At 42.2% G+C, this 16,936-nt stretch overlaps 1 protein-coding gene across 2 annotated transcripts in view; it reads left to right on the top strand.

Moving 5' to 3' along the window:
- The window catches only part of Utp4 (UTP4 small subunit processome component), a 32,616-nt gene extending 17,794 nt beyond the window's left edge, over nucleotides 1-14,822 (top strand). For both annotated transcript variants that reach the window (XM_042700928.1, XM_042700929.1), the window contains exons 12-17: nucleotides 856-1,012; nucleotides 6,492-6,598; nucleotides 7,981-8,076; nucleotides 11,136-11,321; nucleotides 13,209-13,319; nucleotides 14,616-14,822. In XM_042700928.1, the coding sequence (XP_042556862.1) occupies nucleotides 856-1,012; nucleotides 6,492-6,598; nucleotides 7,981-8,076; nucleotides 11,136-11,321; nucleotides 13,209-13,319; nucleotides 14,616-14,732 (774 nt within the window). In that variant the 3' untranslated portion in view covers nucleotides 14,733-14,822. The remainder of the gene's footprint in view (nucleotides 1-855; nucleotides 1,013-6,491; nucleotides 6,599-7,980; nucleotides 8,077-11,135; nucleotides 11,322-13,208; nucleotides 13,320-14,615) is intronic.
- The last annotated feature ends 2,114 nt before the right edge of the window (nucleotides 14,823-16,936 follow it).

The raw sequence follows: 16,936 nt of genomic DNA, 5'->3' as shown, positions 1-16,936 counted from the left end.
GGATGAAAATCCCTTTTTTTTTTTTTTGGTCATTCGTGGTACTTGAACTCTGGGCTTGGTCTCTGTGAGACCGTGCGCTCTTCAGCTCAAGGCGAGCGCTCTACCCCTTGAGGCACAGCACCACTTCCAGTTTTCTGGTGGTTAATTGGAGATAAGAGTCTCACGGACTTTCCTGCCCAGGCTGGCTTTGAAACCACCATCCTCAGATCTCAGCCTCCTGAGTAGCTAGGATTACAGGTGTGAGCCACCAGCGCCCAGCTTTGGAGACAGTTTCTTATGCAAGAGTCTGAATTCAGTCTCTAGCACATTTAAAAAGGGAGGAGATAATTTCTAGCATCATAGCTAAATTTTATTTTATTTTTAAATTTTGTATTGATTGCTTTGGGAGGGATAGAGAAATGCCAGAAGTAACAGTAAAGCTTACGCTTTTCTGCCATATGGTTTCATGTGTAATTTAGTTAATTCCGTAGTAGGGAATTGAAGTTGGACTGTCAAGGCATGTAGGTAACAGGAGGCATGTCATTTGGTCAGTTTGCTGGCTTCGTATTACTGTAATTTAACTCTGTTTTTGTTTGTTTGTTTGTTTTTGGGTCCAGTCATGGGGCCTGAACTCTGGGCTGGGCGCTGTCCCTCAGCTCTTCAGCTCAAGGCTAGGGCTCTACCACTTGAGCCACAGCGCCACTTCCGGCTTTTTTCTTTTTGCTTATATGGTGCTGAGGAATCGAACCTAGGGCCTCATGCATGCAAGGCAAGCGCTCTACCACTGAGCCACCTTCCCGGCCCCTAACTCTGTTTTTGTTGAGCTATAATGTCTACTTTCTTACTTACTAGCTTTCCCTGTTGGTTTACCCCAAGGTTTCAAAAATGCCAGCATTCCTTAGATCTGCCCTTCAGATTTTGTTTTCTGAAGATTCAACAAAGCTCTTTGTGGCATCAAATCAAGGATCTCTGCATGTCATTCAACTGATGGAAGCAAGCTTTAAGCACCTGCATAGTTTCCAGCCTCAATCAGGTGGGAGTTTGTAACTGGCCTCAGGGGAGATTTTTTTTTTTCTTTTTGACCTAAGTGTTGGGGTTCTTTTTTTTTTTTTTTTGGTCGGTCATGGGGCTTGAACTCTGGGCTTGGGCGCTATCCCTCAGCTCTTCAGTTCAAGGAGAGCGCTCTACTGCTTGAGCCACAGCGCCACTTCCAGTTTTCTAGTGCTTTATTGGAGATAAGAGTCTCACGGACTTTCCCCGCCAGGGCTGGCTTTAAACCTTAATCCTCAGATTTCAGCCTCCTGAGTAGCTAGGTTTACAGGCATGAGCCATTGGCGCCCGGGTGTTGGGGGTTCTTATAGTCTTCTCAACCCTGCATAAACTCACTCATATGGTTGCAGTTTAAAGTAGGAGGATATAATCTGGCAGATGAAGACACTCAATGAAATCTGAAATATTCCTCACACCTACTATTTTCTCACTAGGTTTCAATTTCCTTGTTTGGGGCCAGAGAAGTTTTATCATCCATCCAAGAGTTTTGTTAGTAAGAAGAAAGTTAAAATCATCTGTTATCCTGACACCCAAAAATAACTATCCTTAACATTTTAGGGGTTTTTTTTGTTTTGTTTTGTTTTGTTTTTGTTTTTTTTTGTGGATCATGGGGTTTGAATTCTGAGCCTAGCAACTGTCCCTGAGCTCTTTAGCTCAAGGTGAGTGCTCTACTATTTGAGCCACCGCACCACTTTAGGTTTTCTGGTGATTAATTGGAGATAAGAATCTGAGGACTTTCCTACCTGGTTTGGCTTTGAACTTGATCCACAGATCTCACTCTCCTTAGGAGCTAGGATTATAGGCATGTGTCACTGGCACCTGGCCATTTTAGTATTTTCTTTTTTTGGGGGGAGGGGGGGGAGGTCCGGTCATGGGACCTGAACTCTGGGCCTGGGTGCTGTCCCTCAGCTCTTCAGCTCAAGGCTAGCACTCTACCACTTGAGCCACAGCGCCACTTCCAGCTTTTTTTTTTCTGCTTATGTGGTGCTGAGGAATCAAACCCAGGGCCTCATGCAGGCAAGGGAAGCACTCTAGCACTGAGCCACCTTCCCAGCCCCATTTTAGTATTTTCTAATGTGTTTTAGGACATAGAGATTTTGTGGACATGTTGTTTTTGGTTGTTTATATAAAGATGAAAAATCCTGTTCATAGTTTCATTACCTGTGTTCATGTACCTCTTGAACCTCTCAAGTGCTAGGACTACATGCCTGGCTTTCAGGATCATTTTTTTCATGTTCTTTGAGAACTTCAGTCTACATCAGTGAGTCTGACATTAACTATTACTGAGGACTTAAGACTTAGCATCCAGCTTAACTGATAGTTGGATACTTCCCTGCCCTGGCTTTTATCTATTATTTAGGCTCCACTCATCTCTCTCTCTCTCTCTCTCTCTCTCTCTCTCTCTCTCTCTCTCTCTCTCTCTCTCTCTCTCTGTGTTTATGTGTGGGCACACACGCGCACGTGCCAGTCTTGGGGCTTGAACTCAGAGCCTAGCTTCTTTTGCTCAAGGCTAGTGCTCTACCTCTTAGCCCCAGCTCCACTGCCTTTTTTTTTTTTTTTTTTAAATAGTTAATTAGAGATAGAAGTCTTACTGACTTTCCTGCCTGGACTGATGGCTTCTAACCTCAATCCTTAGATCTCAGCCTCCTGAGTAGCAAGGATTGGCGTGAGCCACCAGTTCCCAACAGATTTTTTTTTTTTAATAAAGCTTTTTCATTTTTTGAAGGTATTATAGACATATTTTAACATACTCTTTTTCTTTATTGAGATTAAGTGATTACGTGTATTTCACAAAATTCACAGTATTGAGGGCTAAGAAGGTGGTTCAGTGGTAGAGTGCTTGCCTTGCATGCATGAGGCCCTGGGTTCTATTCTTCAACACCACATAAAGCAGAAAAGGCCAGAAGTGGTGCTGTAGCTCAAGTGGTAGAGTGCTCACCTTGAGCTGAAGAACTGAGGGACAGCACCCAGGCCCAGAGTTCAGGCCCCACAACTGACCAAAAAAAGAAAAAAAATCACAGTATTGGGGGATAGTGATACTTAGTTAAAGTCACCCATTTTAACCTTCATGAGGCACATTGTCGTTATTGTGGTCTTTGAAGCTTAGGGTCTCTACAAAATTTGACACTAAAGCTATTCTTTCCAAATGGGGTAATATGGGTCCTTTTTCTTAGTGTAAGCTGATTTTAAAACATATTTTGACATAGAAAAAATGGCTGTCCAAATATTTAGCCTATGCCTTCATGTTGCCACATTAAAGTCCCTTGACGACAAAGATGGTTTATCCATGCCCCTTAGTGCTAAATAGGCAGCAGTAAATTGTGCTTCAGATGTGTTGAACTTACTGTGTGTCAATAACTTTGATTTTAAAATATCTAAAAGAAAAAGGAGTTTGAAACAATTTATAGTTTTTGTTTTGTATTGTTTTGTTTTGTCGGTCATGAGGCCTGAACTCTGGGCCTGAGCACTGACCCTCAGCTCTTCACCTCAAGGCTAGCACTCAATCACTTGAGCCACCGCTCCACTTGCTGATTTTTCTGCTCATGTAGTCCTGAGGACTCGAACCCAGGGCCTCATGCATCCACTCTACTACTGAGCCATCTTCCCAGCCCCTAATTTATAGATTTTAGTGACACATATATTCTTGTTACCATACAGAAGAATCCAAAATGTCTTCCTCAGGCCTCAACCAGTGATGTCCTTGGTTTTATCTCTCTGGCTTCCCTTTACATGAGGAGTGGTTAAGTAAGTTTTAAAACTAGTCAGGTTAACTTTTTTTGTTTTCTAAATTTACTGTTATTTTAGAGGTGATATACAGAAGGGTTACATTTACATGCATCAGGGAATAAGTACATTTCTTTTTGTACAGTGTCATCTGTTCCCTCACTCTTTCCCATTCCCTTCCTTCCATCTCCACTCTCCAGTTGTAGTCGAGTTCACTCCACTACTGTACTTTTTCACCCTTTTTCCTTGGATTCTGTGTCTTTACCCCCACCCCCACGGATATGCATATAAATGCACTGTGTATAACATAAAGAATATAGAATCATCAGAAAAAGAAAAAACAAATTTAAAAAGTCTGGTTTTCATATCTTTGGAGCTTGTTTTAGTGTGTATATTATATGAAATATAAGGAAGCGCTTAGGCATTGCACCTTTGTGATTCTCTCCTATGACTATCCTGTTTTGATCTCACTGTGTGTGAGTATCTAGAATCCTGTGTAGTTTGTCATATCCCAGTGCAATTTAGATCTAACTTGTGCATGTTAGAGAGAATATGCACCATTTGTCTCTGATGTTGGATAACCTCACTCCGCATGATTTTTTCTAGTCCCATCCATTTCCCTGAAAATGACATTTTTTTATTCTTTCTAATGGCTATATAAAATTTCACTGTATATAGGTATAACTTTCTCTGATCTACTCATCTATTGTGGGGCATCTGGGCTGTTTCCATATATTGGTTATTGTGAATAGTGTGGCAATGTTCATGGGTGTGCAGGTGTCTTTATCATATCCTGGTTCATAATGCTCAGAGTAGATGCCTAGTAGTGGTATAGCTGGGTCACAGGAAGGTCTACCTCCAGACTATTTTCCAGCGTGATTGTACTAGTTTATATTCCTACCAACCACACAGTAGGGTTCCTTTTTCCCCAAATCCCCACCAGCATTTGTTTGAATTCAAAATGTTGGCCAATCTAACTGGGATAAGATGGAATCTCAGAGTTGTTTGGTTTGCATTTCCTTTATGTCCAGGGAAAATCAGCATTTCCTCATGTGTTTCTTTGCCATTCTTAGCTCTTCTGAGAAGATTCTCCTTTCTCTTTTGCCTGTCTAGTGATTAGTGTATTAAGTTTGGGAGGGGTTAGTTTCTTGAGCTCCTTATATATGTTGGATATTAGGCCTTTGTCTGATATATTGCTGGTAAAGATCTTTTGCCAATTAGTTGGCTATCTTTTTAGTAGCTATAGCCTGTGCTGTGTGGAAACTTTATTTTATGTAGTTCCACTTGTTGAGTCTCTCTCCTATCTCTTGTGCCCCTGGGACTATCAAGAAGTTCCTGCCTATACCTATAAGTTCTAGTGTTTCTCCTACTCTTTCTTGCAGTAGTTTCAGAGTTTTGAGTCTGATGTTGAGGACTTTGATCCACTTTGAATTAATGTTAGTGTATAGTGGCAAGCAGGGGTCCATTTTTAGTTTTCCTCATATGCCCCATTTTCCCAACATCAGCTGTTAAAGAGTCTTATGTTATTTCCACTGTATGTCTTTGGCTCTTTTGTCAAATATCAGATGACTTTGTATGTGATTTTATTTGTGGGTTTTCTAATCTGCTCCATTGATCTTTGAGTCTGTTTTTGTGCCAATACCAAGCTGTTTCTGTTATTACGGCTCTAGTCAGGTTAACTTTTTTGGGGGGGGGGGAGTCCATTTGTGGGCCTGAATAGTGGGCCTGGGCACTGTCCCTCAGCTCTTCAGCTCAAGGCTAGCATTCTACCACTTGAGCCACAATGCCACTTCCGGCTTTTTTTTCTGCCTATGTGGTGCTGAGGAATCGAACCCAGGGCCTCATGCTTGCAAGGCAAGCGCTCTACCACTGAGCCACCTTCCCAGCCCCTAGTCAGGTTAACTTTTTAAACTAATTTGCTTTTTTTTTTTTTCTGTCCATGGGGCTTGACCTTAGCACTGTCTTTGAGCTCTTTTTTTTTTGTCAGTCATAGGGCTTGAACTCTGGGCCTGGGCGCTGTCCCTGTGCTCTTCAGTTCAAGGCAAGAGCTCTACTGCTTGAGCCACAGCGCCACTTCCGGTTTTCTAGTGGTTTATTGGAGATAAGAGTCTCACAGATGTTCCTGCCAAAGCTGGCTTTGAACCACGATCCTCAGATCTCAGCCTCCTGAGTAGCTAGGATTACAGGCATGAGCCACCAGTGCCAAGCTCTTTGAGCTCTTTTGCTCAAGACTAGTGCTGTACCACTTTGAGCCACAGCACTACTTCCTGTTTTCTGGTGGTTAATTGGAGATAAGAGTCTCCATAGACTTTTCCTGCTCGAGCTGGCTTTGAACCTCAATCCTCAGATCTCAGTCTCCTGAATAGCTAGGATTATAGGCATGAGCCACCAGTGCCCAGCTGCAAAACTTTTAATACATTATTGCTTTAATTTTTTTTTTTTTTTTTTTTTTTTTTTTTTGGGTCCGGTTGTGGGGCCTGAACTCTGGGCCTGAGCGCTGTCCCTCAGCTCTTCAGCTCAAGGCTAGCGCTCTACCACTTGAGCCACAGCGCCACTTCCGGCTTTTTTTCTTATGTGGTGCTGAGGAATCGAACCCAGGGCCTCAGGCATGCAAAGCAAGCGCTCTACCACTGAGCCAACTTCCCAGCCTGCTTTAATTATTTTAAAACGCCCATCTTCAGGTTAGGGAAGCTGTGAACATGTACTTCAGAGACTTAATTGTTCTTATGCCCTCATAGGGACTGTAGAGGCCATGTGTCTTTTGGCAGTTAGTCCAGATGGGAATTGGCTAGCTGCATCAGGTACCAGTGCTGGAGTCCACGTGTACAATCTGAAGAATCTAGAGGTGAGTGAACGATTTCGTGACAGCAGATTGAGTCATACAGGAAATTACTAGTCTTTCATTTGAAAAGTCCAAGGCAGATTATATCTGGAATGACTTGGAAATTTACTAAAACTTTTTTTTTCTTATTTTTTTTTTAAATCAGGAATGTTCTCTGCTTCAGATTACTCTTTATTTCTGTGGAACTCAGAAGTTCTACTGTATAACATTAATATTAGTCAATGGGAACAGTGCAAGTATTGATTCACAGAAATTCATGACTAAGGATTTTGTGGGTGACAAACACATATCCAGGTTATTTCTATATTTAAAACATGGAAAGTTTAGACATGACTAGATAGACATTATAACAGTTTTTCTCTCAGGGCTTGCCTTACACCTTCAAATTTTTGTACTTTTTTTTGGAGGGGGGTGGGTTGTAGGGCTTGAACTCAGGGCCTGGGTACTGTCTCTGAGCTTTTCTGCTCAAGTCTAACATTCAACCACTTTGAACCACAGTGCTACTTCCAGTTTCCTGATGGTTAATTGGAGATAGGAGTCTCATGGACTTTCCTGCCTGCCTGGCTTTGTACCATGATCTTCAAATCTCAGCCAGTGCCAGTGGCTCACACCTGTAATCCTGGCTACTCAGGCAGCTGAGATCCGAGGATCACGGTTCAAAGCCAGCCCGGACAGGAAAGTCTGAGATTCTTATTTCCAATAAACCACTAGAAAACCAGAAGTGGCGCTGTGGCTCAAGTGGTAGAGTGCTCACCTTGAGCTGAGGGATAGTGCCCACGCCCAGAGTTCAAGCCCCTGACTGACCAAAAAAACTCCGCCTCCTGAGTAGCTAGGATTATAAGCTTGAGCTACCTGGGTGCTATTGTGGGTAACATATATGAGCTGGGAATGGATTTCAACCGTAGTGCTTGCCTGGCCTGTGAAATGTCCTGGGTTCAATCCCCAACAGGAAAAAAAAGAAATTTTCTGTAGCACCCACATGCCTTACAATTGTACATAAATACCCCTAAGCATTAATTATATGTTCCTGTTCAAGTTCATATTTATAAGCAATTCATATAGGTTTATTCTAAGATAAAAGCTTTACTATTGAGTTCTCTGAAAATGCTTCCAGTTTTGTAAAGACTTAATAAAAACAAAATTAAAGTTCATTAATGATAAAATACCTGAAGTTTATGGAAATTTTCATAGAACTCTTTGAGTTCACAGGGAGAAGTGTTTAAAAAGAGTTCATCCAGGGGCTGAGGGTATAGCTCAGTACCTGCTCAAGGCTCTTGGTTCAATCATCAGCACAGAAAAGAAAATCAACTGAGCTCTACCATGTTGCTTTCATGAGGGAAAGTATCCTATAGAACTGCCACTTAACCCCTGTTTTTTATTCCTAGCTTCACTGCACAGTGCCTGCCTACAATTTTCCAGTAACTGCTCTAGCCATTGCCCCCAATACCAACAACCTTGTTATTGCTCATTCTGACCAACAGGTAAGATTGATTCCAGTGCTCTCTAATTCCCTCTTGCTAGATAATGCTAACCTGGAAGCCAAATTGGCTAGGACAGTTTGGAGGAACTTTTCTTTGAAGATGCTGAAGGATATACAAGTAGTTGTTTTCCTGTGTGAAGTAAAGTTTCCATGCATAGTCTGAGCTCATCCATAGGCCAGCAGTACCTGTTGGTGTGATGGGGCACAGTTCACATGGTAAAGCACTAATTCTGGGTCAAAGCACAAGAGAATGGAAGAGTTTTAAGTACTCATTTCATTGATTGTTTTAGACTAGAGATGATCAGGATTCCAGTGTTAAGGAATGAAATATAATTTTGGCAGTTGTCAGTGTAAATAAATATGCTCTCCAAGAACCATTGGAATCACAAGGATAGACACAAAAATAAAGAATTGTCTCAGCAAGCCGGGCACCGGTGGCTCATGCCTGTAATCCTAGCCACTCAGGAGGCTGAGATCTGAGTATCTCGGTTCAAAGACAGCCCAGGCAGGAACATCTGTGAGACTCTTATCTCCAGTCTGTGAGACTCTTATCTCCAATAAACCACCAGAAAACCAGAAGTGTTGCTGTAGCTCAAGTGGTAGAACGCTAGCCTTGAGCTGAAGAGCTGAGGGACAGTGCTCAGGCCCAGAGTTCAAGCCCCACAACCGACCAAAAAAAAAAAAAAGAATTGTCTCAGCAAGGCAAAATTTATGTCTATAGAAGGATGTGATGCCATCAGCCAAAAATCTGGCAAGCAAGCACACAGAACAGGCAGTCTGCTCAGGTATTTATTCCTAACTCAGCAGGCCCTGCCCCTCCCCTCTGCTCAGATTGGTTGAGCTCAGGTTCACAGTCTCTCTTGACTGGCTAGTTTGAATAAGGTAAAATGTATTTATGTAAGATGATTTTGAAATAAGATTGATAGTACACAAATAATCTCAATATATCCACTTCCTCTGCTATTTCTTGAACAGTCTGTGGTGTGTTAAAATTCCATCTTGGAAAGAAACCAGTTTAAAACAAAATCTTACATTTTACCAATGCTTTCTTATCTCAAAGCAGTTCTTTTCCTTACAAGAGTCAAGTCACTAGGACAGAGCAGGAACTTTAAGCAATACAGCTTGATATAAAAAAGTTTTTCTCACAGAAGTGACTGAAAAAAGCAAACAAAATTCACCTTCACTTTTGCAAATGAGGAAATCTGATCTTTGTGAAATTGGGCCCCCCCATGTCAGTAAGAATTTAGGGCTAAGGATACAGCTCAAGTGGTAGAGTACCTGCCTAGCAGCTGAGCATTGCTTCACCTCTCCCTATGCCAAATTGTAAGTCGATCTTAAAAGTACCTACACTGTAGAATATATTGTGAAATTTTCAATGCTTATACATCCTCAGCTGTAACATTGTGGTGATACTAAACATCACACACCCCAGTGAACTATTGAAAAATTAAATGTGATCTGGGAAGGTCATGTGAGTAGATGGCTAGTCAACTGAGGCTTGTTTTTTGGTTTTGGTTTTGGTTTGAGTCTTTGACCAAAGACAGCATAGTCTTGCTTTTGTCACACATAATAGTAGTGTCCACCTGGTACCGTTTACATAGCAGTCAGTCCCTTCAGGGCTTTTGTCAGCAAAACTGGTGTATGCTTACAATCCCAATAATCAGGAAGGAGAGAGGCAGGAAGATTGTGAGCTGGAGGCAAGTGTGCATTTTTTTTGTTTGTTTTGCCTGTTAGATTAACAAGATCAAAGAGTTGTGCTATAAGGGTATAGGAAAAACAGCATCTCATATATGTTGCATAAATTAGTATAAACTCCTTTGGAGGACAGTTTAACAGTATCTTTAAAAATTTATTCTAAGTCAGGCGCTGATGGCTCATGCCTGTAATGATATTCTTTTTTTTTTTTTTCTTTTCTTTGTTCATCATGGGCTTGGGCACTATCCCTGCACTCTTCAGCTCAAGGCGAGCGCTCTGCCACTGAGCCACAGTACCACTTCCGGTTTTCTAGTGGTTTATTGGAGATAAGAGTCTCAGGGCCTTTCCTGCCCCGGCTGGCTTTGAATTGTGATCCTCAGATCTCAGCTTCCTGAGTAGCTAGGATTACAGGCGTGAGCCACAGGCGCCTGGCTTCATGAGACTCTTCTCTCCAGTTAACTGCCAGAAAACTGGAAGTGGCACTGTGGCTCAAGTGGTAGACACGTGCCTTGAGCTGAAGAACTGAGGGACAGCAACCAGGCCTAGAGTTCAAGCCCCACGACCGACAAAAATAAATAAATTAAATAATTATTGTAGAGAGTTTAAATATATATAGAAATTCCATGATTTTCCTGCTGGGGCTGGCTTTGAACCACAGTCCTCAGATGTATCTTTTTTTTTTTTCTTTTGGTTGGTTGTAGATTAGTCTCTGTGTTTAGAGGCTAAGCGGGAAAATGACACATGACAGTATGTATTGTGTACATAAAACATCTCTGAAAACTAAAGAAGAAACTGAATGTCGCTGTGTATTGAGGAAGAGGTTGTCAAGGATAATTTTTATTAAATTAGTAAACTTTTATCTATAATTTACCTTAAAATTTTTTAAGAGGTAGAGCCTGGTACAGTGACTCAGAGCTATAATCCTAATTACTTAGAAGACTGAGTTCTGGGGCTGAGAATGTGGCTTAGCATGCATGAAGCCCTGGGTTTGATTCCTCAGTACCACATACACAGAAAAAGCCAGGAATGGCACTGTGGCTCAAGTGGTAGAGCACTAGCCTTTAGCACAAAGAAGCTCAGGGACAATGACCAGGCCCTGAGTTCAAGCTCCAGGACTGGCCAAAAAAGTAAGACTGAGTTTTGGAGGTAGTGTGATATGAATGGTAGCACACCAACTAATCAAGCAAACTAAGCAAATACAAGGCTGGGTTCAAACTACAGGTGGGGGGTGGTATAAAACTGAATATGATGCAATCCTTGTTTATTTATTTTGTTGGGAATGAAGGATAAATCCAGGAAGGAACCAGATCTCTGAAGCTGATGGTCACACAACTATTCTTTTGTCTCTGACATTTCCTTCCTCAGATATTTGAGTACAGCATCCCAGACAAACAGTACACAGAATGGAGCCGAACTGTCCAGAAGCAGGGGTTTCACCACCTGTGGCTCCAAAGGGATACTCCCATCACACACATCAGTTTTCATCCCAAGAGACCAATGCACATCCTCCTCCATGATGCCTACATGTTCTGCATCATTGACAAGTCGTTGGTGAGTTCTTCGGTGCTGCCTCCTCACTTCTATATGTTAAGGACCTGCATAAAGTGACTGCTTAGAGAAAAGGCACAGTAAAGATGCCTTGTATAAGCTGGGTGCCAGTGGCTCACACCTGTAATCCTACTGCTCAGGAGGCTGAGTTCTGAGGGTCACGGTTCAACGCCAACTCAGGCAGGAATGTCCATGAGACTCTTATCTCCAATTAGCCACTAGAAAATGGGAAGTGGCACTGTGGCTCAAAGCGATCCTTGAGCGAAAAAGCTCATATAGACAGTGCCGAGGCCCTGAGTTCAAGCCCCACAACTGACAAAAACAAAAAAGATTCCTAGTATAATCTTTGGAGAAGGGGAGCTTTGTGTAACATATTTGCATTCCTGCTCTCGGAAGGCTTCAGGGACAGGGCTAGTTTTACATACTGGTTTTTTACTTCTATGACTTATTCTTTACTTTGCCAGTGAGCACTTAAATAGACGAGAAATCAGATTAGTATTCAGAAGGTGACCCTCTAAAGGGAATACAGTTGACTTGGCAGATTTTACTTTCAACTCTGAATCCTGGAGTGACTAAGATGGTTTCATTACCTGATATCCAGGATAGCATTTTGACTTGCCTGATGGATGGTACTGACAGGCTTGATGTTTTGAGAAAGTTCAGCCAGGAAATTTCCAGACTGCATGATTATATTTCGGTGGGTGTGAGCATTTTCTTCAGTTTGACATTCCACCCTCTTTACCAGCTGCTATTTCATTTATCTCACGTTTACATGTCTTTTCTGGGCAGGGGCTTTCTTTCCTAGGAACACTGTGGGCCACAGCCATGCCTGCCCAGTGCTTTGGGCTTAGATTACAACCAACATCTGCTGTTTCAGTATATCTGTGAAGGTGGGGGTGGAACATGTGTGGGTAAAGCAGCAGATGGCTTTAAAGGAGTTGTGCCCAAGGATGTATCACTGAAACCCATCTTGTGGGCTGTGGGTCCTCTGAGTGTATGAAGCAGAGCTGGCTGACAAGTGCCTCCTGTGAAATAAGTGGTACAGGAAGGGCCCTTCCCATGCACCTGTTTCTCTAGCTCAGTCTAGATCACTTTTCCCCAGGTCATGGTGATGAGTCTACCATTCTGCAACAAAGTCAGAGATGAAATACCATTTTCTTTGGCCAGCGGCAATCTCTTGAGGTCTCAGTGACAGCAGCGGGGGTGGTTTGTGTTGATGTTTTGCTTGGGGAGGCCTTCATCCAGTTATGCAGTATGTAATGTACTGGGGAAGAGTCCAGAAAGCACAGAGCCTGCCCAGACTAAGCTCCTACTCATACTGATTTGTTCCTTTATGACAAGTAGTTACTGATAAGAATGGACAAAAGCCTCATCCTATCCCTTTGATCTTACTGGTATGCAGTACCGTGTTCTCTCTTGCCTCCTCTTGCTCACCTCTTCTTGTCACGACTTAGGAGAGTGCTATCACTCTCCTGAAGTAAAGGTAGTTAAGGAAATGGTATACACAACATAAAGATGAAAAATGGTGTTGTCCTGAAAAATGAACACATTCCTTTGGTCTGTAGAAGTCAATAAAAACTGGGTGCTGGTAGCTCATAGCTTATACTCCTACTTTGTAGGCTAAGATCTGAAGATTGCAGTTCAAAGCCAGCCCGAGCAGGAAAGTCCATGAGACTCTTTATTTCCAAGGAACTACTCAGAAAAAGCCAGCAGTGGTGCTGTAGCTCAAGTGGTAGAGCACTATCCTTGAGTACAAAGCAGCTCCGGGGACATCGCCTAGGCCCTGAGTTCAAGCCCCAGGACTGGCAAAAAAGAAAAGTGACCGAGTACATTGAGCATGCTAGACAATAGAAATAACAATTTAAATAGTAAATCTTTTTTTCTTTTTAGCCTTTGCCAAATGATAAAACTGTGTTCTACAATCCTCTTCCTCCCACGAATGAATCAGATGTATTCCGGAGGCGCACAGTCCATGCCTTTAAAATTTCTAAGATATATAAGGTAAAACATCTTGGGTTATATTCTAGCTGGTTGGCTTCTTGTGATGTTCTTAAAGCTTCACAATAGGAAAACAAGAAAGAGTAGCTTCAGTTTATATGTAAGAACCTGGTTTGGGGAGATGAGTGACCTTTCTGAAGTTTTCTGTACCTTGTGTCTGTATTTCATTGTTCTGAACTCAGAGGTGAGTGTGTCAGTCCAATCCCAAATGAAATGTAAAAGGTGATATTGGTGCTCAGGTAAGAGTCATTAGTATGATTGTTTGCTTTTCAGTACAGCTTCTTGTTGGAACATATTTTACAAAAATTTAAAGCAAATGGAAGTTATTGAATTTGTTATGAGTTTCTACTCTGGCTAGCCTTTTCACTATATATAAAATAAATGCAATTTAGCCTGGCTCTGATGTCTCACACCTGTAATCCTAGCTACTCAGAAGGTTGAGATCTGAGGATCATGGCTCAAAGTGGTAGAGTGCTAGCCTTGAGTGAAAAAGCTCTGGGAGCGGGGCGCTGGTGGCTCACGCCTGTAATCCTAGCTACTCAGGAAGCTGAGATCTGAGGATCGTGGTTCAAAGCCAGCCCGGGCAGGAGAGACCGTGAGACTCCTATCTCCAATAAACCACCAGAAAACTGGAAGTGGTGCTGTAGCTCAAGTGGTAGAGCGCTCGCCTTGAGCTGAAGAGCTGAGGGACAGCGCCCAGGCCCAGAGTTCAAGCCCCACGACCGACAAAAAAAAAAAAAAAGAAAGAAAAAGCTCTGGGACAGTGCCCAGGACCTGAGTTCAAGCCCTACATCAGACTCCCCCGCCCAAAAAAAATTTATATATATATAATATATATATATATATATATATATACTCATTGAACTTATAATAATATTAGTTATTTGACCCAATTCATAAGTTTCATCAGGTATCTTTTTTTTGGGGGGGGGGGGGGTTCCCGATCGTGGGGCCTGAACTCGGCCTGGGCGCTGTTCCTCAGCTCTTCAGCTCAAGGCTAGCACTCTACCACTTGAGCCACAGCACCACTTCTGGCTTTTTCTGCTTATGTGGTATTGAGGAATCGAACTCAGGGCCTCATGCATGCAAGGCAAGCGCTCTACCACTGAGCCACCTTCCCAGCCCTCATCAGATTTCTTTGTAATTAACAGCTAAAAGCTTCCAACCTTTTTGAGTCAAGAGAACAGGAAAGGTTATTAAAGATTTCTACAGATCCTTTCATCCTTGTGTAAGATGAACCTTTTAGCTCTAGTGGCCTGGACTATAACTCCTGGTAGCATCACTGTTGTCTCTCTACAGCCCTTACTCTTCATGGATCTTCTGGATGAAAGGACACTTGTGGCAGTAGAACGGCCCCTGGATGACATCATTGCTCAGCTCCCACCACCCATCAAAAAGAAGAAATTTGGAACTTAGAGAAAGGACTTTGTGTCCTTTCTTGAACTGTCTGCCTAGTTTCTCTTCACAAATCATGATAATAAAACAAAATTATTCTTTAGGACTCTTCATTGCAAATGCTATCTTCCAAAATTATACACATTAGCTTCTCTTTGTCAGATAAAAGAAAATGGAGGTTGGCCGCTGGTGGCTCATGAATATAATCTTAGCTATTCAAGAAGCTGAGATCTGAGGACCATGGTTTGAAATCCGCCCAGGCAAGAAAGTCTGAGACTTATCTCCAATTAACTACCAAAGGCCAGAAGTGGAGCTGTTGCTCAAGAGCACTAGCCTTGAGCAGCAAAGCCAAGGGACAAAACCCAGCCTCTAAGTTCAAGTCCCAGTATTGGTTCAAAAAACACAAAGAATTAACAAAGTTCAGGTATTGCCAGCTGCTTAATACAGTTCAGACTAGCTATAAACCCATCTAGTCGTCTCAGGTCCTGTGTGTTCTTTAAACCCGTCTTGGGGGGAAAATTTAGATAGATAGATAGAATGTGCCCTCTGTTTACTTACTGTAGATTGGCATTTAATGCTAATCTACAGTCTATGCAAAAGTATGGGAATCTGCCCAGCATTGCCCTGGAGGGCAGGCAGCTATAGTCACTTACCCAAGATTATCTCACCACTAATATAGTCAGCCTTGCTGTTCAAGGAATGATTGTTACTTCAGCATCATAAGAGAGTATTTCATCTGAAAACTGCATGCCTTTGACAGTTAACTACTAATTTTAACAGAAAAAAGTCAGGAGCTTAGGGATATAGCTCATGGGTAGAGTGCCAGCACACAAAATAAGGCCATGGGTTTGATGTTACTACCCATCATGACAGCTTCCAAAGGTAAACATTGGGGTGGGAGTAGAAGTGGAGGTGGGAGCCAGCCCATTATGTATGTCACCTTTCTGTTTTCTACCTCTTTCCCCCTCTTCAGCCTGCTTTCCCATTGTTATTCCCATGGGTGCTTCCAATGACTAGTTTTAATATGATCTTTACAGTAGTAAGAAGTTAACATGAACTGAGCAGATTTCTTTCACATCTCAGTGGATGTATTGTGAGTTATGGGCAGAGAAGTAAATAGGTTCTGATGGCATGTAAAGTGCTGTGAAAATGATTTTTGTTAAGGTGAATGAACCCCACTGTCTATTCAGGAAAGGGAAATGAGAGAGGAGAATTTAAGACGTGTGCGAAGAGAAGTAACAGGTTGTAAGAGAGCCAAGCAATGTCCAGTCATTGATGACGTAAAGGACAGTGTATCTTAAGTTTGATAAGAGGGATTGGATTGCATAAGGTTTACAATGGTTGCTACTCTGCCTCTCCTTGCTAAGCTTTACAGTGACAGGAGTAATTTAAACAAATATCTGCTACTTCCTGGGTCATCTGTGTTAAAATTCTCTTCTTGAATAAATTTCCTTTTGTAAGTAAGGCATTTGTCCCAGGTCGTTGGACTGGATTGTTCATTACCTTTTTAGTAGGAGTAGATAATCTTGGCCTTCCTTTAAAAAACGTCTTTTAAGTCTTGTGTGATTAACACCAAAGTTGAGACTGTCTCTAGTCTCAGCTATTTGGGAGGTGAGATTGGATCAAGGTTTCAAGCCAGCCCAGGGAAAATGTGAGACACTATTCAGACCAGCTATACAGAGGCAAAAGTAGTCCAGGACATTAGTCTATACTAATATGAGCAGAGGGAGGCTAGGATGCTTGAACTGTTAACTCACTTGCTTCTTGCTGGAAGCAAGACCTGTAAATTCAGAGAATCCTTATTAACTGGTCTAATTTATGATGTGAGTTATATTTCTTTTTCAATGCTGGGGACTGAACGTAGGACCAGATAAGCACTCTACCTCTAAGCTGTGCTCCTAGCTTACTTAACCATATCTGAAACCTCATGGATTATGGAGGATAATACTTCTGACAGAGGGCCCACAGATCATCTAAATGAAGAAGTAAAACTTAAAGTGGAATGCATTCCTTTGCAAGGTTTTCAGCTAGTGATTTGGACTTCCATAAATGGTATGGGAAGTAAGAGCTTTGGGCCCTGAAATTCTTCCTAAGTAGAAAACAATACAAATGAAGCAGAAACAGATTGGGACATGTTAGAGAAATGAAATAGAGAAGGGAAGGCAAACTGGTGCCTGCTTCTCACTTGGTGTGGGGGGGAGGAGTTTGTGTAAGCTGGGCATTTG

This window comes from Dipodomys spectabilis, unplaced genomic scaffold (genome assembly GCF_019054845.1).
Source record: "Dipodomys spectabilis isolate Male_0828 unplaced genomic scaffold, ASM1905484v1 ptg000273l, whole genome shotgun sequence".
In the NCBI taxonomy this organism is placed as follows: domain Eukaryota; kingdom Metazoa; phylum Chordata; class Mammalia; order Rodentia; family Heteromyidae; genus Dipodomys; species Dipodomys spectabilis.
The sequence above is the reverse complement of the archived record's forward strand: the minus strand, read 5'-3'. Positions and strand labels throughout refer to the sequence as shown.